Genomic DNA, 21,058 nt, shown 5'->3' on the forward strand with positions numbered 1-21,058 from the left:
CCAGACCTTAACCCTATAGAGCATGTCAGGGACGCTCTAGGGAGGGCAATTGCAACTCGCAACACCCCTCCGGGAACCATCCAGGGAATGAAAACAGCGTTGCTGAGCGAGTGGGACCAGTTACCACAGGAAATGATAAACTGCCTTATTTCAAGTATGAAATCACTCTGCGAGACCTGTATATCTGTAAGAGGGGACCATACCCCCTATTAACCCATTTTTTTTTTATTATTCTGCAACCGCTGTTTCATACCTTCCGACTCCAACGAGTGTTACGCACGATCATGCATGTGTATTACAATTATTGAATGGTTATTTGTTTTGTATTGTATCAATGGATATACATATCAAATTTCATTAAAATCGGTACAATAGTGCTAGAGATAATCGACCGAGTCTGCAAATTCTCTCAATTTCTTACACCAGTGTATGTAAATCCAGATTCTCTCCTACTTTTACAAACGAACAAAAATCTAAAACCTTAATGCACAGTGGTAAATGTGAGCATTATTTCAAAATATTTTAAATCACCAGAGAGGGGTTGACCAATTTCTTCACCCCATCACGCACCACATTGTGCCAGTGAAAGATGAGACCAGTTGACCTGGGAACGCCCAGATCAATCGAAGGTTCCACTTTGTGTAATTTTGGTTGGACTTCTGGATGCACCCATCTCCCGGGAAATGCTTCAAAGTTTCCTCTTGGAGATGTGAAGCGGGTTGTTACCGGTCCAGCAATGTCAATGCGTAATAATTGTGATGTTTTTTTTGGTTGGATTTGTAGATTTTCCCTCACTAGCCGGCATGCTGTAAAACTCTGGGGGGGGGGAACTAGCTTTTTGAATGGGTGCGATCTGATCCATTCACGGCAAGGGAAAAGTGAAGTTTATAAGGATCATAGTAAGCATAGCAGCCAAGTCTCCTGGATTAAATTCATATATCTCCTAAATTTTGACTGTGATTGGTAAAAATCCCTACTTCTAGGGAAAAATTCCCAAAGAATTGACTCAAAAAAAGACTTGCTTTCATTTTTAATCCCTAAAATAAAGTCTCAAGCGCAATGTAAATTGTTGCCATTGCTTCAAATTACCAAGTGCATTTCATTTTTTGGGATGGGGTAACCTTGTGAGTGTCATAGTAAATGACCCAGTAGTAGACTAGTGATCTATCGAGTGTGTGTGTGGCCTGATGATTGAATGTGTGATAGAGGGAGCGACCTAGAGATAGTGACCTTGTGAGTGAGTGGACATGAGTGTCATAGTAAGCAACCCAGTGGTATCACCCTGAGTGATCCTGTGGGCGAGCAAGTGACAGATTGAGCGACCTAGTCAGTAAATGAACAACCTGCTGATTGAGTGTATGCAACAGAGGGAGACCAGAGAGGTGTTTGAGCGAGCAACCTAGGGAATAAATGAGTGATAGAATGAGCTACCTATATAGATTGACTATAGTGACAGGCCGGTTTTGTAGTCTTAATTTTGTCGAACTGTTGTCGGTGAATTTTGTTAGTGAATTTTCTGGACGCATCAGATGGCGTGTCTGAGTTTTACTTCCACATTTGAATGAACAATGAGACAATAATTTCAGAGATGAAAATTCAAAGACAATGGACACCAAATATCTTAAGTTGCCATTTGCTGGAATTTAATGCTTTGAGAGAATTTCTCTTTCCAGGAATTTTGGGGAGAAATAATTTCCCCCTTTTGATCAATTTGAGGCATTCATATGTGTGGTTAATGATTCTATTGGTCCAATTCCTTCCTTTTCGTTCTTTGCGGATGTTTCGAGGAGTCTGGTCCATCGGCATCATTCTTCCGACGTAGGCTGTGGTTCTTGTTCCTGTTGCTGCGGTTCCTTGGCTTCGGTATCAGGTATCTCTTCTTTTACTTCAGGTTCTGGATCCTCAGGTTCCTCAACCTTTTGTGGAGGTTTCTTCTTCGAATAAGGAGGTGCCGAGGGAGACTTCCGGCTTCCACCTTTTGACTCGTCTTTTTTACCGGCTTCTGTTTTGTCTGCAATGATATGTAGGGTGTCTATATAGTTATTGAATATGACGTTTCTCCTTAGCTGAGCACAGCTTAAAGGTTCCGGACACACATTTCCGCATTTGGCCAGGATCGCTGTTCGGTCTTTAATCGATCAGGGTTCGGCTCGTCCCCCCCCCCCCCCCCCCCACCTTGAGACCACACTTTTCCTAGTGTTGCCCATGTTGTTACCGTGTGCTGGCTGCTAGCTAACGAAGCTGCTAGTCTGCTTCAAGATTTTAACGCAGCCGGTTCAGTGTAATCAAAATGTTCAGCAAATTTAACAATAGCGATTTGGCTGTAATAACTAGCGGAAATAATAACAATTACTATTATAAATAATCTAGTTATACATTATATATAAAATTTATTTTCCGTCAGTCTGTGTGCGCGTGTGTATTCTTAACAGAAATTTCTATTTCGGACTGATCACAAATATTTTTCGTATGTACCAAATGGATGACGGAAGTTTTGTCCCAAGCCATTTCGCCTGTACTGACCCGGTGAGTGACCATATCAGTGAGTGACGAATGAATGAATAAATAACCGTAAGATTGACCAAGTGGATGACCATGTGAGTGAGTGACCGTATCAGTGAGCAACGAAGTGACTGGGTGAGTGACCGTATGTGTGAACAAGTGAGTGGGTGAATTAATGTATGAGTGAGTGACAGTATGTGATCGTATGAGAGACCAAGGGAATGTGGTCACTAACTTGGTCATTCACTCACTCATACAGTTAATCGCACACTCACTTGGTCCCTCGTGTGCACTTTTTATGCACTCATGTAGTCATTCAGCCACAGAAAATTCAGAGTTTACGGAAGAAATAATTCTAGAATATTGATGGAAATTAATGAAATTAAATAATTCCGCAATTGATGAAAATTGAGAAACCAAATCAAATAAATGAGCTTTTATAAACTAAACAAAAAGGAAAAGCTGTGCCGCCGAGACAGCACCGTCAAAATATAAATTAATCGCTGACGGCTCGGACTCATTGCGGTGACGCCCCTCGGCTACGGTGCGGAGATGTGTGTCCAGACCCTTAACTAACCATCAGTAAAGCAACTGTAAGGATATATAACCCTTATATAGTGGCTATTACCATCAGGAAGCTTTATGAACGTCTTAACCCAATGATGTCATATTTAAATACCATTAGAGTTAGGACTTAATAATCCGGTGGTTCTCAACCTTTAGAAGCCTGTGGCCCGGTTGATTTCTTTCTTCTTTTTTTTTTTTGTGAGTGGAAGACCCGGCCGCAACTAGGGTGAAGCAGAGGGGGCGCTGAATTCACCTTTTAAATCGGGGTTCTTAAGTTTTTTGAGCAGCAACAGGACTTCGTGACCCATGAAACTTTGTTTTTCAAAATTAGCGAAACCAGTGACGCAATGAGTGCATTTATAACAGGACAGTAAGTGGATTTGTACATGGGAATCAAGTTTCGGCCGTGACCCATAGCTCAAGAATCCCTGGCTGTAAGTGGCTTTTTTACGATCCATCTCTGCATCCACTGTTAATCAAGTTTGGTTCGTGACCCAGGGTCGTCTTAAGAGCATCATGGGCCCCCACATAAGGGGGGGGCTGACAGGGCTCTAGCCCTGGGGCCCGGGACGGTTATCATAATTTTTTTGCTTTTTCACGCTATAAGTTAACAGTAGAAGGGGACCGCAAAAGATCCCAGCCTAGGGGCCACGCCCCTCGGACTAGTGATTTTTCTGAGGCCCCACCTGGTGAATTCTAGAAAATTTCAACCAGATCTAATTTTTGTGGAGCCCCATCTTCTTTTGAGGCCCCCGGGCCGTGCCCGGTTGAACCCGTGCGTTAAGGCGGCACTGTCGTGACCCAGGCCCGTCATTTGAGGGGAGGGCCGTTGCTCCCCTGGCTTTTGAAAACACACTAAAAATGGTACATATATATATACATACATACATTGAGTACATGTTCTTTGCCCCCCCCCCGGAAAATGTTGAAATGACGTCCCTGTCGTGACCCATAACTCAAGAATGCAGTGAGGTTCTGGGGCCCCTCTACGTGGCCGAAAATACAAGCTTACCGATTAACTTACGAAAATAGTAGTATATTTACTTTTAGTGGAGGCCCTATGTACCCACTCTAGGGCAGTGCCGTCTTAACGCATGGGCATACTCGGGGAGGCTGATGGAAATGAGATCTGCGTACAATTTTTGACAGTAAGTAAGTATGCAAATTCGTAGGCAGGTATTTCTGGGTGGGGGGGGGGGTATGACGCTATCAAGACAGCCCTGCCCGAGTAAGTTGTAAGCCCATGCGTTAAGAGTCTTTGTGCTTAGCTGGTACTTCCAGAGCTTTAACGTGCATTTGCAGAGTGCGCGTAAAAATATGAACATCGGTAAGGTATGGGTGTGCGACTTTTTACGAAAGCGAGAAGAAGGCAGCATGGGATGTGCGAGTGTGTAAGGGGCCATTCAAGTATTACGTAAGCAGATACATTTTTGACCCCCCCCTCCCCCGTCAGCAAAATTTCGTCAACAGCTTAGAATATTTCATATCTTCAAAAAGGGGTGGTTGATGACGTAAGCAACCTTCAAACCCACCTTGTCATCAGAAGTCAGCAAATCCGAAACCCCCCTCGATGCTGACGTTATACTTGAATGACCCTAATTGTATTGGTGCGATCGTTGTACGATGGGTATTTCCTGCTTGTTGCTCGCGAGCACCATACACGTGTTTTGTCCGTATTGTATTGGATGCTTGTATCCGATTTTAAGGTATTCAGGGTGTCCCGGAACTCTACCACCAAAACGAGATGGAGGTGATAGTACATGCATAAACTAACAATTTTCGCAATGGAATCTAAAGTCGCAAATGACTTCTATGTTCAGCGCATGTTAACATGTAATTTAAGCCACTGCCACAAAGAAAAAGGGAGGAAGAAAAAGATCTTGGAGATTTTTCCCCATACATGCATTCAGGGCCGCAACTAGGTGGGTCTGGTACACCAGAATGGGTGCCGAATTCTTCCTTTAACTGCTTCTTCTACATGCAAGGGGCTTCAAAATTTCATCTTGCCCCTGTGACGAAGTAAGGGGCCATTCAAGTATTACGTAAGCAGATTTTCAGCCATTTTTGACCCCCACTCCTTCCCTGTCAGTAAAATTTCGTCAGCAGCTTAGAATATTTCATATCTTCAAAAAGGGGTGGTTGATGACGTAAGCAACCTTCAAACCCCCCCTCCCCCTCCTTGTCATCAAGTCAGCAAATCCGAAACCCCCCTTCCCCTCCCCCTATGCTGACGTAATACTTGAATGACCCCTAATGTAGTTGCGACCCTGCATCATAATACCGTTAGAGAGAAGCTCCGTTTACATGGGAAATAAAATATCCCAGGAAGTTATACCGGTAACAGGGATTTTCGCTGCAACCCATTTTACATGGCGTTTAGTTTATATGCCGGTATCTCCCCTCCCCCCTTTTCCGAACGAAAGTCGCCACTGTCATGGGGGTTGAACGGAAGTGGTTAGCTCAAGATGGCTGACAAAAAGAGCTAACAGTAGTTTCTGCGGCATGAAGGATTATGGGAGAGGAGGTCGGAGTGACCCACTGGAGTGATCCCCTGTAAAAAAGGATGGGCGTCTTTTGACCGATCTCAGTCTCTCCTTCCACCCCCCCCCCCCCCAATCTTACACATGCAAACGGGGCTTTGAAGAGAAAAAAGACAATACATGCATCTTTTTGCTCTTGTAAATTGCTTACAACTAAAAGGGAAAATTTTCCCCGTTGCTCCTCGTTATGCGGGGTAATGCACGTATTCTGCCGAATAAGTGGTTAGCGATCCTAGGTTCCGTTACAGAAGCTTTGTCTTGATGTGTATTATCTTCAGGGACGGGTTTGAGTATTTTGCGGCCCGGTGGAAAAACAGCTTTGCGGCTCTCTAAAACAGGTTCTGTCAATACCCTAGGCATGAGGGTTCGATGTCTGCATTTTAGGTCCTCGATGTCTCAATTTCACTTCTTAGAGGTCTGAATTTTAGATTTTAGATGCTTTACGTCAAAAAGTATCGTTCGGAGATTAGCATCATGGCAATATGAATTTTAGCACACACTGTGCCCAGGGCCGCAACTAGATGCTTGATCACCCGGGGCAAGTGCGCATGAATGAAATTTGCGCCCCCTCTGGTCCAGAGCCCGGGGCACGAGACCCGCCTGCTCCCCCATAGTTGCGGCCTGAATGTGCTTTCCGTCAGTGTCTGGTTCCGTGTTTCTCAATCTCGACTATATTTTCTTCTAGTGCCCCCTCCCCCCTAGTCTTATCCAGGGCTCTTTACACTCACGCAGGATCGAGTTATTTTCTACTTATTGAATATATTTATTGAATTCAGTCTAAGGCCGGTATTAACACTATAAAAGTTCTTTTATTTAACTTGAAAAATGAAACCATCGAATGCAGCCAATAAGCCTATTGGCTGCATTCGATGGTTTCATTTTTAAATGCAGCCAATAGGCTTATTGGCTGCATTTTTCAGGTTTTATAAAATAATTTTTATAAAACTTTTATAATCCTGGCTTGAACCAAATATATAATGAACAAAAATTTTATTAACACGATCGATCTTTGGAACCCTGGGGCCAAGCACGGATCCGGGGGGGGGGCGCTGATCATCCCATCAAAGAGCCAAATTATATGGGAAACATAAGGGCCGATCCAGGACTTACAGAATAAATCACTCCCTACCGACAAATGGGGTCGGGGTGGATAATAGGATAAAATGGCACAGATTCCATGGACAGCTCTGCTAGATACTGAAAGTAATCATATTTTTACAAGGTTTTTAACAACTGCCTGTTGCGAAGATGAATTTTTGGGGAGAGAAAAAATTCAACTGTCTTGCGGGGAATCGAACCACCATCCTTTCACTCTCCGGGTGAACGCCCTAGACCAGTGTTTCTCAACCGCCTGGCCGCGGCCTGGTACCGGGCCTTGACACCAGTCAAACCGGGCCGTGAATAGTTAACTGATTCATTTTTTACCCATTTATGCCCCCATTAGGCGTGCGTATGACCGGGCCTTCCACTCGCATAAAAGAAATCAACCGGGCCGCAGGTTTCCAGAGGTTGAGAACCACTGCCCTAGACCAGTGGTTCTCAACCGGGGGCCATATGGCCTCGGGGGGGGGGGGCCCTAGGATATTCCAGGGGGCCACGGATGAAAATCTGGCAAAAGGGGAGCCACGGCTACTGATACGTGGGGCCACGAAGAAGTTTGTGGAATTAAATTTTTTTAGTCACTCTGACTAAAAAAAATTTAATTTCAAACAAAAGATGCATAGAATATATTTTTCGCAATGTTTCCGCTATTCAAGTTGATTCCGCTATAACATTCCGTTATAACGTTAACATGGGGAAGGAAATAAAAAAAGCGTTGCATGTAATCTCGGTGGGTTTACGACTTGGGGGTGACAGTATGCCCTGACACAAATTATAGAAGAGGTTTAAGCAAAATGGAGTAACTGTAAAGACAGAAAATTGCGTGTGTTTGAAGATTTTTCATTCAAAGAGGGCTGCCATAAAGAAAACAGACAAAGATTTCTTGACCATTCATTGACATTCTTTTGAGTGCTGGTAGTAAATGCAATCCAAGAAGTAAATGGGTGAAAAGTGAAAGCTTTTAAAAAAACCCCATCGTTTTCATGCAATTACAGACGGATAGCCATCTAGTTTATCACAAAGCTATCTTCAACCGGCACTGAGTGGTCTGATCATTGATCCTTTTTGGCGCACGACGAGGGCTAATTAGACCCCGGGACCTACAATTTATTGACGATTCCGAACGGCAGGCTTGTTTCTTATACTCATCGAGAGATTGGTGCGCTAACCCCTCGATGGGGGACTCAGCAATTTTGTGCTGCGCTCAAGTTGTCATTTTTTGTTGTACCCCTATGTCAGGAAAGTTTTCTGACAAGGACGAACCGGGTAACGAACTCGCGACACCTCTAAACCTGAGTGGTCTGATGGGGAATATATTTATAAAAATCGAATAAGGAATGATTGCTCTGGGGTATTTTTTATGAATTTTTGGGGAGGGGTGTGCCAACCCATTGCCTCCACTGAAAAGAAATAAAGTCGAATTCAGTTATAACGAACTCCATCCAAGAGACCAAATCATACATGAGGAAAAATACCCACGAAATTACATTTTTTAAAACTACATTGCTGTATAACTTAAGAAACTGTAATTGCATAAATTTGCTTTTGTGTCTCAATCGCAAGTGTTCTTATGCCATTCTTTTCAATTTAACAGGAAAAACGTGATTTTAAACACATTTAAGACGGTCTTAACGTCATTTGGTTTGCTGATTGGTTTCTATATGCAATTCAAGCAGATAATGTATTGGGACTTAGTAGGACTAAGATTGACACCACATCTTTAAAGTTTTTTTTAATCTATACTGTAATGCTTCCTATTAACTGCCCTACTACGTAAGCCTGCTGCTGGCCTGCAACATCCCAAATAATTTCAATGCAATTTTCCTGTACTGCAAGAACAATGTTGTGGACATGAGAAAAGAAAATTCTAAAATGGCGTATGACCACATTTAAAGCAATTTAAATCCGTTTATTTGAGAGTCATCTGCTGATTTTTCAGAAACGTGTAATAAATTCTCACGTAAGTCTTCACTTTGAAATGTCACAACCGACCGGCTCAATGCGTATCTTTGTATAACTCAACCTAAAATTTGTGGTTTTTAGTGTTGATAATACGCATGCAAAACCAATTCAGCGACGCATTTTTCACAATCTGCAAAAACCTCGTGCATTTGATAGATAGAAATGATGTCTAAATGGAGTTCGAGTCAAAATGAAAGTGTCAAATAATTGAAATTGTGCTTCGTATAAATGAAATATTTTAATATTGAAAGCTATATATATAGAGATTAATCTCGTGGCGTAGTCATACGTCTCATGAATGTGAAATTTTGTCATAAAACTGAGAGTGAGGCCCGAATCCCCTTGCGCACAAGTGGAATTTCATGGCATTTACGCACAACAGAGCTCCTCTTGGCCATTTTTCTTTTTTTCTCCCCACCCTTTCTTCCTTTTGTTTTCTTCCGAAATTTATAAAAGTAAAATGACATAATCATTATAAAAAGGACTGTTTTCAGATCAAATTGCAAAAGTTCAATTACTTTAGTGGAAAAATATCAGATTTTTTTTGGTGGGAATATAGTCAAACCCCATTATAATGAACTCCAAGAGACCGGAGTAATAAAGAAATTTCGTTACAAGGGAATTTCAGATTTTTATATTGTTCCTATGTAAACTTATCCGGGGGGATTAGAAAAGTTTTCGTTAAAACGGTATTTTTTCCCCGTTATAACGGTATTCGTTAAAACGAGAGTCGACTGTATTTCGTCTCAAACTATTTTTTTACGTGCGTATGCAGACTGCATGGGTAACAGGGCGTATGGCACTTTACTGGCGAGTCGTTAGTCTTAAAGACATACCCAACTAGAAAAAGTATCCAAATCACGTGTCCAACTCAGATATGTCATTCATGTTGTAAGGGGTTGTCTAGTTATAAAATAAAATAAAAAACTTTTTATACCATCCCCGTGTGCCAAAGAACCCAATTAAGACGTTGTTGCTCTGTCTTTCCCGATGCCAACTAAAATAATTTCGCGTTTCTAAGTGCAATATTCACCGAGATATGCGAATTCGAAAAATTGAGGAAATTCGGGAAAAAAAACAGCATTAAATGCGGGTAAAATGGTTTCCCCTCATTCAATGCTGTTTCTTTGCAACTTTCTTCGAATATCTCGTGAATATTGCACTTAGAAACGATCAATTTCTTTGTCGGAGACCGGGAAACAACTTTCCAATTGTGTTTTGGGGTACAGGGTACAGGGTGTCCACATAAAAAGTTAACATTTTTATTTTAATAACCATGTAACCCCTGGCAACATGAATCAAATATCTGAGTACTACACATTATTAGGGTACTTTTTCCAATTGGAAGTATGCTTCTAGGACCAATGGTTCACCAGTAAAATGTCATATGCCCCGTTACCTATGCGCCTTGTATATTAAATATAGTACAGACTATTATGCGAAATATTGTGTTGTGTTTAAGCCAACTTGCTGGTTTCTTCGTTCGCCCTCGAGAGAGCGGCCACATTATGAACCAAAAAGCCACTTGAAGGTAACTTGTCATCCAACGAAATATCAGATTTTCACCGTATCGAAATTCAAGTCAACAAACTGATAAGAGGGGGTTTCGGATTGGCTGACTTTTGATGACGGGGGGGGGGAGGGGGTTGAAGGTGGCTTACGTCATCAACCACCCCTTTTTGAAGATATGAAATATTCTAAGCTGCTGATGGGGGGGAGGGGGGTCAAAAATGGCTGAAAATCTGCTTACGCAATACTTGAATGGCCCCTTATTTATATTTTCCGATGGATTTGAAATCCTGATAATCAATCATTATTATGTTCACATGAACAGTTTTGTCACTTCGTATGCAATGACAAAATCCGTATATACCGGGTGACTCGAAATGTTACGCCAATAGCAGTTTTTTTTTCCTTGTAGCATTTGCCACGAATTCACAACGGCACTAACAATTTTAAAAGGGAATTAATATTAATTTAATACTCTAGAATACTTTAAAAAATTCATTTTTAAAAATATTGTTGGTGCTGCTACCTACTTTCAAAATCAGAAATGCCTTATGTGGTGATGACGAAGCTCAGGCATAAAAAATTAAATTCTTCATTCAGCTACGCTCCTTATAAACAAATCTTATAAACTGACCTGAAAGATCAAAATTCCAGTTCAATAATTTCTTCAAGACCCAAAGAGACATCCAAAATAAAGGTCCTCCACGTCGGACGACAGGTAAGATCGTAAAAAGTGAATTTTTCCACACTGCACCTTACAGCAATGTGCTGCCATCTAATGTCAAATTTAAAAGTGACTCATGTGGTGATGATGAAGTTCAAAGTAAAAAAAAACTATATTCTTTATTCCGCTCAGTTCCTTATAAACAAAGCTCGTGAACTGAACTGGAAATTTAAACTATAAGTTCGGTTATTTTATTTGAGCATAAGGAGACGTCCAAAACAAAGAGCCTCTTAATGAGCAGACGACAGAGAGGAAGTCGGTTCCCTACGAGTTAAGCCCACAAACAGAACTGAAAGTTCGAACTGGCAGTTCAGTAATTTTTTCAGGACCCAAGGAGACGCCCAAAACAAGTAACCTGGAGAGAAGCAGACGACAGAGATTATATATTACAGGAGGGAGCATCCAGCCACCGCGACTGCAGCGACATCAAATGTAAGGAAATGACGTGACCCGGTAAAAACAAACTCCCCGCCTGGCAATTTTTCCATAGAAATGTACAGTTCGGTCTCTAAATATTGCGTTCTAAAGATTTAAAAAAAGGATAAAGAACTCATCTAAAGGTGAAAAAAGATTAAATTATTTTCATTTAATACCGGAATCATTTCTTTCTTCATTTCTTGAATTTCCCTTCATCAATTATGGAATTTTCCTCCATTATTTTTTGAATATTCTTTCATTAATTCTGGATTTCTTTCTTTCTTTAATTCTGGATTTGTTTCTTTCATTAATGCTGAAATTATTTCTTTTATTAATGCTGGAATTATTTCTGTCATTGATTCTGAAATTATATCTCATTAATTCATTAATTCTGGAATTATACCTCATTAATTCATTATTTCTGGAATTATATCTTTCATTAATTCTGGAATTATCTCTTTCATTAATTCTGGAATTATCTCTTTCATTAATTCTGGAATTATCTCTTTCATTAATTCTGGAATTATCTCTTTCATTAATTCTGGAATTATCTCTTTCATTAATTCTGGAATTATCTCTTTCATTAATTCTGGAATTATCTCTTTCATTAATTCTGGAATTATCTCTTTTTCATTAATTTTGGAATTATCTCTTTCCTTCATTAATTTTGGAATTATCTCTTTCCTTCATTCTGGAATTATCCTTCATTAATTTTATTATTATCTCTTTCATTAATTCTTTTACTAATTTTGGAATTATCTTTCATTAATTCTTTCACTAATTTTGGAATTATGTTTCATTAATTTTATTATTATCTCTTACATTAATTATAGAATATTTTCTTTCATTAATGGTGAAATTATCTTTCTTTAATGCTGAAATTATAACTTTCATTAATTTTGGAATTATCTCGTCCAAGCTGAAACTATTTTTTCATTTATTATTTTAAACTCATATTTATGCCATAAGAAAATAACGGGGGGGGGGGGGATCGTGTTTGTTTTCGCCGAGTCACGTGATGTTCCGACAAAAGATGTTGGGGGACACAGTTCTTAGCCAACACCTTCTAGAGCAAGTTCTGCTTTAGAAGGTATTGTCTTAGCACTGCCAAGGCGGAGACCGCTGACGTCATACTCTCTCCGGAGGCTTGATTTATATACTGTTGGTGCTGCCATTTAATCTCGAAATTTCAGGCAACTCATGCGGTGATGAAAGAGAGATAGAGAGATTCTTTGTCATTTTTTGGCATGAAATTTTTTTATGAGACGAAAATTTCGGTAACAAAATTCGTACATTTGCAACAATCGATTTTATGTAGAAAAAATAATTATTTCCACAAAAACATTTGGACAATATGGCAATATGGATGATCGAACAAATAAGTGAAAGTACGGATTATGTGGTCTTCAGATAGGGTTACCAGATTCAATTTACGAATTTTTCGAGAATTTTTCAGGTAGGGCCCCCAAAAATTCCTTTGGCCTATGCATCATAGGCCAAACGACGACCCTGATATACGATATTACGACGACCCTGCCTGTCAGCTCCACTCTTGTGGAGGTCATGGAATTCTAGTACCTCATTCCTTTACTTCTATTAATTTACATTAATTAAACAAAAACATCAATAAAAAATTCGAAAAATGATCAAAGTTATCGAATTGCAACGTATATTTGATAAAGAGATGACGAAGCGCTTTAAAAGCATGAAAAAAATTTATGTCTGTTGAATATGGTTCGAGCCACGATGAAGTGTCAGCAGGTGAATCACGCGCCAATTATTATTAATAATCTATGAATTTTGTAAAATTATTCCCTCTCAATGGATCGTGTTTGATTACGATCCAGACTATCGACGGGTTCCTGAAATAATGAAAAAAAAATGAGTGTGATAGAATTCGTTCTTTTCGTGAAAACAAAATTTCAAGATTTATGTTCGTAACTCGAAAAGTTTGTAAGTCGGGGAGCAACTACATAAAAAAATTTTAGAGAGGGCCGCAATTTTTTTTGTTTTTTTGCATTGGGTCGTGAAATTCTCCTAAGCCTGGACTGGTCTCAGATTTTTGAATTTAAATATCTCAGGAAATAATGGAGTTAAAAACATGTAATTTGTTTGTTGGGCTCAGAAGAGAAAGAGCAACAACTGTCTAATTGGAAGTTAGAGGACGGGGGGAGGGAGGGATCGTATAAAAATTTCATTTTTTATTTTGTGTACACTGTATTTTCATCCTCAAAACTCGCACAGGGTAATTTCTGGTCACATTTTTAGAATTTTTAAAATTAGAGCCATACCACTACGACGAACGGTTGATGAGATAAAGACTGTAACAACACTCCAACAAGGAGAAACCTTTGAATCTTAGAATGGCCATAATATTACCAATAGGCAGGGCCGCAAGTAGTGGGGATGGGGGGGAGCAGGCGAATCTGGTGCCCCTAGAGCATTAAAAAGGGGGCGCAGATTTAACCATTCAACCTATCCTTCAGCATTACGGGGGGGGGGGGTGCCTAAATGAGTGGTTGCCCCTGCTAACTAAGTATCCAGTTGCGGCCCTGCCAGTAGGTATATTATTTCTGACGATTCACCGTTATATGTATTGGGTATTTTTTATTTTTAGATACATTCTCAAGTTCGTAATTTACACATGGTAGCATTTCTTTTACTTCTATAGATCAAACTACACAGTTGATCCACTAATGAACCACAAAAATCATGTCCTCATTCTGTAGAACTTGGTTTACTGCGTGGGCCCCACCTGAGGAACTTCTGGCAACCAAGTGACAATTAGATCTGGTTCCGATTTTCAAGAGTAAATATCCAAATAGGTAGGTAGGAATTTTTAGCTAGGTTGTAGTGCCTCTCTCGGAAAAATCGCTTTGTATGCGGGCGTGTGATAATGTTAAGAGACAGCCCTGGGCGTACTTTATGAAAATTGTGAAAAGCTAATCAAAACACTCAGCAAAATAATGTTGTCTAGTTTTATTAGTTTCTCATCTTTTGTGCCATCCTTGTGATAATGATCTTCAACTATTACAATCAAGTGTTCTTAAAATTTCAAGCCGGGTTTTCCTAGGAATAGGTTTGTTGCGCAGCGTGAACCGAATTAGACTATTTCGCGCCGACAGAAACGTGTTACACAATCACGCCACGCGTTTGTGTTTTCCTAGCGAGACGCATCAGATCAGGGCGGCTATATAAAGTATATGGCTTTGGCATCAGTTACTCTGTCGTCTGCATGCTCCCGTTTGAAGGGAAGGAAAAGATAACACACAGGAGTGAAGAGAATATCGGCAAAACCGCGGCGCACGACGCATTTGACTCCTCCAGAAGCAGTCGGCCAATCACGCCGGACGTAAAGCGCTGTCGTCAGGCGTATTGCGCTCTGTAGGAAAACAGTCATGCTGCTTTTCTTACTGGTGAGTGGACGGCGTGTCGCGCTGGGTGAATCACGTTGCGCGTGGCACAGGAAACCTGCTCCTAGGAAAACCCGGCTTTAGGATCTTCTATCGGATGATCGATGTCGAAAAAAAAATCGCGCATTAAAAAAATACCATATGATATCTTTTTGGTGGTGCCCCTTTAGTACTGATGCCCTAAGCACGTGCTTATTTTGCTTAATGGTTAATCCGGCCCTGTGACTGCGCACATGATTTCTCTGGAATGAATGTTTCAAACAAATATTTAAATATTTTTCACACGTATTTTAGTTCATTTTTTTAAGTTTATAGTATGGCTACAACATTAACCTATATCCTTGATACATTATTGAAAACGATGTGAAAGGTTGAACTTTTCAATTGTGATTAATTTGGGTGGCTACTCCCTCATTACTACTCTTATCCGCATGAAGAGAATAAAATTAATAAAACTGCTTCCTACCACTTTTTGCAATTTTTATCACTACAAGAGAATGCGTATTTTGGAAGCTACAGCTGACATTTTCTCAACGAAACCATAATCATTTACACAAAAATAAACTAATTTGAAATAATACAAATTTCATCCATGGTGAATTTTCCTACATGTGTAAGCGCAAGAGGGTTCTCATACTAGGGGATTTCAATTACCCAGGTATTGATTAGGTGAACCTTTCATCTAGGGATCAGTATGAAAGAGACTTTCTTAAGTTGGTGTTCGAAAATGTTTGTATTAGCATGTATCAGAAGCCACTAGGGGTACTGCTATTTTGGATTTAGTTCTTACTAGTTCTGAGGATCTTGTTGAACATGTTTCGGTAGGGATAGAGTTTTCTTCCAGTGATCATCGTATCGTCAGATTTCACTGTAACTTTTCCTCGGGTAAGGTCTAATAACAAAAGACTGGTTCCTTGTTTTCGAAGAACTAACTTTGATGTTTTGAGAGGAAGGTTAGCGGAAGTTTTCAAAGACCGGATGGAATCAGTAGGGGGGTGGTAAGTCAATGGGAAGAATTTAGTACGAAGCTGTCCTCTGTTGTGCACGACGTCATACCCTTTGTTCGAAAAAAGCGTATTTGTACATCGCACCCTCTATGGTTCACGGATAGCGTGCGTAACCTTTATCTTGAAAAGAAAAGAGCATTCAGAGAGTATAAAAGTGGACGACGTGACCTATCATTGTTTACTGATAAAAGAAGAGTGTTGAAGAAAGCGATAAGGGATAGTAAAAAGGAAGTTGAATCTAGGTTGGCAGATAACATTATCTTTGACTGAAAATCATTTTTTCGATGCTTCAGTAATGGATGTAAGGGGACGGTGGGCCCCCTCTCGATAGGAGGGTCTAGGTTAGAGAGCAATGTAGGCATGTGTAGTGCTTTCAATGACTTTTTCGCGTCGGTTTTTAATGGAGATAATGATATTCGATATACGGGTGTTGCATGGGGTAATAAAACCCTCAACGATATTCAAGTAGAAGATGTGGAGGTCCTAAATCTTCTAAGAAATGTATGTGCGAGAAAAGCACCAGTATCAGATGATATCAATCCCAGGGTCCTCAGGGAATGTGCTAACGAATTGTTGGGGCCAGTCGCACAGATATATAGGAGTAGTGTTGCTGAGGGTATCGTCCCAAGGGATTGGAAACTTGCTAATGTTGTTCCGATATTTAAGAAGGGTAGTAGAGAAGCGGTGTCCAATTATCGTTAGTTTGACGAGCTCCATCTCGAAAATTTTGGAAATTATCATCAAAAGGCAGTTTGTGAAGTGGATAGACGAGAATAATGTATTGTCGGATAATCAGCATGGGTTCAGGAAGGGGAAGTCATGTGTAACTAACCTCCTTTGCTTCTATGATCACGTGACTAAGGCTTTGGGTAAGAGCAAAAATGTAGATGTTGTTTACCTTGATTTCCAGAAGGAATTCTCATTGACGAGCGGCTTAGGTTTTCTGAACATTGTTCAGCGGTGGTGAAAAAAGCGAATAGAATGCTCGGTTTCATTTTCAAAAAGGTCTCTTCGCGTTCTCCTAGTCATTCTTCCGCTTTTTTCGAGGCTTAGTTCGTCATGGACTGGAGTATGCTGTAAGGTTTTGGGGACCATACCTACAGAGGGACATACACTTGGTTGAAGGGGTACAGAGAAGAGCTACGCGTGTCCTTATTGGCACACGGGGCTTGAGTTATGAAGAGAGACTTCATTTTTTGAATATGTTTACATTGGATGAACGCAGGTGTCGAGGAGATATGATCTATGTATTCAAAATTTTCAATGGGATGGATAGGATGGACCATGAACTTTTAGTACACCGCCAATCGACTGCTTTTACAAGGGGACACTAGTATCGATTGGTGAGGGACAATGCAAGGTTGTGGTGTCGCAGGGAATTTTTCTCTAATAGGGTTGTCAATAAATGGAATAGCTTACCCCCGGAGGTAGTAAATTGTAACACAATTGACACGTTTAAAAAGAAATACGATAAACATGTTGGGGTAAATCGAGAAGCTATCCATTCTTAGAATAAGACAACCATAAGTATTCTTCATGGGCATTGTATAATATTTTATCATGTGTATATATTGTTTATAATTTGTGTTAATTGCATTTTTAATTGGGTTGCTGTATTTTTGAAATATATGACATCCATATTTTTATGGGCATCTTTTTCTCAGCCACCTCGTTGGACATTTTGCCTGTTGTGGCGTTGTATTTGTATTTACAGTAACTTGATGACATTGTGTCGTCTTCAAGCGCAGAATTTACATTGATTGAAAATAATTTATTCTAATTTTTTTACTGTATTCTATTACGTTTATTTTGCTCTTTCGTTATTTTCATAAATTAAAAATGAATCAAATTAAATTCAAAAATATTTATATATTTTAGACAATTTTTGAATAACTATCTTCTAATGGAAAAACGGGGGGGGGGGGTGGTAGAAAATTATTCATGTTCGCAAGAGGGGGGGGGGGCATAGGAATAAGAAATGGTTGAAAGGGGGCCATGGACAATAAAAGGTTGAGAACCACTGCCCTAGACCACTAGACCAGTTGTTAAAAACCTTGTTTAGATAGCGGAGAGTGACGTCATCCATTCAACAGTCATATTTTTGCCCACCGATGAATTAATAGTATTTCCACTTGAAAACTATTTCTCTTCACAATTCTCTGTGGTCCCCTTCAACTCTCGCGTCGTGGCTCCCCTTTCATCTGATTTTCACCGTAGCCCATCACAAATATCCCAGGACAGCGGGGGTGGGGGTTAGGTTGAGAAGCACTGCATTAGGTCATGTCAGAACCCACCTGTATCATACAGCACTTTGAATCGAGTTTAACTCCGAGGAATAGTTCCAACGAGGCACATCGAAAAGAAACGACGAAATATATCATAATAATTTTACCTTTATCGCGAACTTTTTTGGCGCTCTTTTTGGCGGAATTTCTCTTCTTGATGGCATCGAGTTCTGGAAAATGGTGAACAGTAAGATAAAATTAGAAATATGTAAATTTCGCAAAAAAAAATTCCAAATTGGAAATTTCGCTTCTATTCATTGGCGAAAATTCAAATAGAAAATTCCGAGTAAAAAATTTTGCCTTCATCCGCGAGCAAAAAATTCAAATAAAAAAATTTTGCATTCATCCGCAGAAAAATCCAATAAAAAATTTTGCATTCATTCGAAAAAAAATATTTTTCAAATCAAAAATTTTGTATTCATACGCAAAAAATATCTTTCCAATAAAAAATTTCGAATTTATCCTGCAAAAAAAATTAACAAACAAAATTGCATTCCTCCATAAAAATTGTTTCCGAATCAAAAATTTTGCATTCACCCGCAAGAAAAATTCAAATAAAAAATTTTGCATTTATCCACAAAAAAATCGACTAAAAATTTCGTATTTATCCACAAAAAAAATTGCATTAAAAATTTTGCATTCCTCCGCAAAAATATTTTTCAAGTCAAAAATTTTGTATTTATCCGAAAGAAAAATTCAAATAAAAATTTTGCATTCACGGGAAAAAGAAAAAAAATCGAATAAAAATTTTATTCATCAGCACAAAAAAAGGCAATTTTACTTTTCTTTACTTCCTTTGCCTTTTTATCACAACAAATTGCCCATTTCAACACCTTATTTTGTTATGAGCGTTTTTCGTCAAGCTGGATCAGTACTACGCAGCTGCAACCCGCGGAAAAACCGGTTTTTTTTACGTGTGACTAGCAGAGTGTCGGTTACTTTAATGGTCGATTTTGCGGAACCACCCCTCCTAATCTGGTTTTGCTCTGCTCTGAATCGCGTACGTAGCACGCCGATGTTCACTCGGCTTTTTGGGTCAGTGGTCCCCAACCTGTGATACGCGTAGCAAGTGATACCCACATTTTCTGCTCGTTCATGTGGGAGTACGCATAAGTCTCGTAAGTACATTTCAAAAGAGTACGCATATCTAGAAGGTTTATGTCGCATCCGGAGATACAAATTCCTCCTGCGTATTTCAAGTATTACTCACATTTTTAGGATCACGCATGCCTCTTGAGCTCATTTCAAATGCTAGCTCATTTTTCCTGCATTTCTAGGATCACGCAATTCTCCTACGCATTTTAAAAATAGTTCGCGCAATTTCTACTCATTTCTAGTGATAAGCGGAGTTTCTATGGGCCGCAGATCGCTTAAATGATCTGTAGATGTGCCACGGGTGATTTAAGTAATCTGGCACTGTTTGCGCCGCTGGTCACCGAAGTGATCTGGAATTGTTTGTGCGCTGGTGACTGAAGTGATCTGGAACTGCTTGCGGCGATGGTCACAGAAGTGATCTGGAACTGTTTGTGCCGCTGGCCACTGAAGTGATCTGGAACCGCTTGCGGCGATGGTCACAGAAGTGATCTGGAACTGTTTGTGCCGCTGGCCACTGAAGTGATCTGTCAATGTGTCGTGAGTCATCCAAGTTAACCCAAGTTTCCTGTCAATGTGCCGTGAGTCATCCAAGTTAACCCAAGTTCTCTGTCAATGTGCCGTGAGTCATCCAAGGTAACCCAACTTATCTGGGAACGTGCCACGCGGGTTAAGTTATCTGGGAACGTGCCGCGCGGGTTGTTTAAGTTATCTGGGAATGTGCCGCGCGGGTTGTTTAAGTTATCTGAGAACGTGCCGCGGGGTGGTTTAAGTTAATTTGAAGCTGGCATAATTCACAGCGAAAGGCCGCAACGTGGGACAAACATTATTGAACCAAACAATACGAACAACGGTTTAGTTCATTTTTAACAAAACCCCTAATTTTTACAAAATTAGTTTGTGGTCGTGGGCCACGTCAGATTATTCTGAGGGCCACGGGTTGAGCATTGAGCATATATTAAAAAAAATGGTGAATTCCCTTCCCCCTTCTCCATTTACTGCAGCTCTGCTATTTGTGAGTCTGCCTTTGGTTCGATTCTACATAGGGGAAGTTCAAATGAACGGATGTGGAAAGACAAAATAGAAAAATAAGAAAGTTACGTTTCTGGTCCCTCGTGCGCACTTTCTCGTACTGATCCTGTCGTTGCGAGATGTTCTGGCATTTGCGCATTTCGAACTGGTCTTTCAGCTGGTGGACCTTCTTGTACTTCTCCCTCTCTTCTGCGGCCATCATCTTCCACTTCTGGGACGCCTGCGCAGCACATTATTGGACGGATATCAGATCATCACAATCATTCATTTCGATTTCCATCATTCTAATGTTAAAACACAGGGGTGATACAAAACTTCGCTGATATTTCGAATAGAGGTCATCTAAATAAATTTGTTGCCAAAAGCCTGTACGTGAAGAGGTTTTAACAATGTTGATTTTTTTTTTAACTTAAATTTTGTAGACGGTGTTTGTCCTATATGAAAACGATGGCAAAAATAGAGCGCACTAGCTATAATACCCGGCGCTGCCCGGGTTTTCTTCCATGAGGCTGTTTGGATCACGTGATATCGCCCTCTTTCTTTGAGGGACATGCAAACCGTGTCTAAGTTAACTAATATGACGACTTCCTGAGCGACTTCATGAAATAAACAAATCTAGATTTAAAGAAACATAGAAACGAATATATTTTTTTTTCCTTTTTTTAAGGGGCGCTAGGTATTTCGATCCCCCCCACCCCCTGAACTTTAATTTATCCATCTGCCTGTTTCAGCTTTCAAAAATGCTTAATTGAAACTGTGGAATTTCTTCGATGTACTTTACGGGCCCATAATTCATTTTAAAACATCCTAAACTATGAATTTATGCAGTTGAATATCAAAAGACAATACGGAGACATTATTTTTCATGCTTGAGAAGATATAAATAAAAAGTTGAAATCAATGTTAT

General features: G+C 40.0%; 1 protein-coding gene across 1 annotated transcript; it reads right to left on the reverse strand.

Moving 5' to 3' along the window:
- Positions 1-1,623: 1,623 nt before the first annotated feature.
- Positions 1,624-20,365, reverse strand: LOC149066847 (uncharacterized). The gene is made up of 3 exons (XM_089253248.1): positions 20,221-20,365; positions 18,135-18,197; positions 1,624-2,011 (listed from the first exon to the last, which is right to left on the reverse strand). The coding sequence occupies exons 1-3, from the start codon at positions 20,351-20,353 to the stop codon at positions 1,806-1,808; spliced, it is 402 nt and encodes a 133-aa protein (XP_089109374.1). The 5' UTR covers positions 20,354-20,365; the 3' UTR covers positions 1,624-1,805.
- Between the last annotated feature and the right edge of the window lie 693 nt (positions 20,366-21,058).

This window comes from Pholcus phalangioides, unplaced genomic scaffold (genome assembly GCF_987345545.1).
Source record: "Pholcus phalangioides strain wild (caught in Gottingen) unplaced genomic scaffold, Ppha-v1.0 ptg000032l_1, whole genome shotgun sequence".
In the NCBI taxonomy this organism is placed as follows: domain Eukaryota; kingdom Metazoa; phylum Arthropoda; class Arachnida; order Araneae; family Pholcidae; genus Pholcus; species Pholcus phalangioides.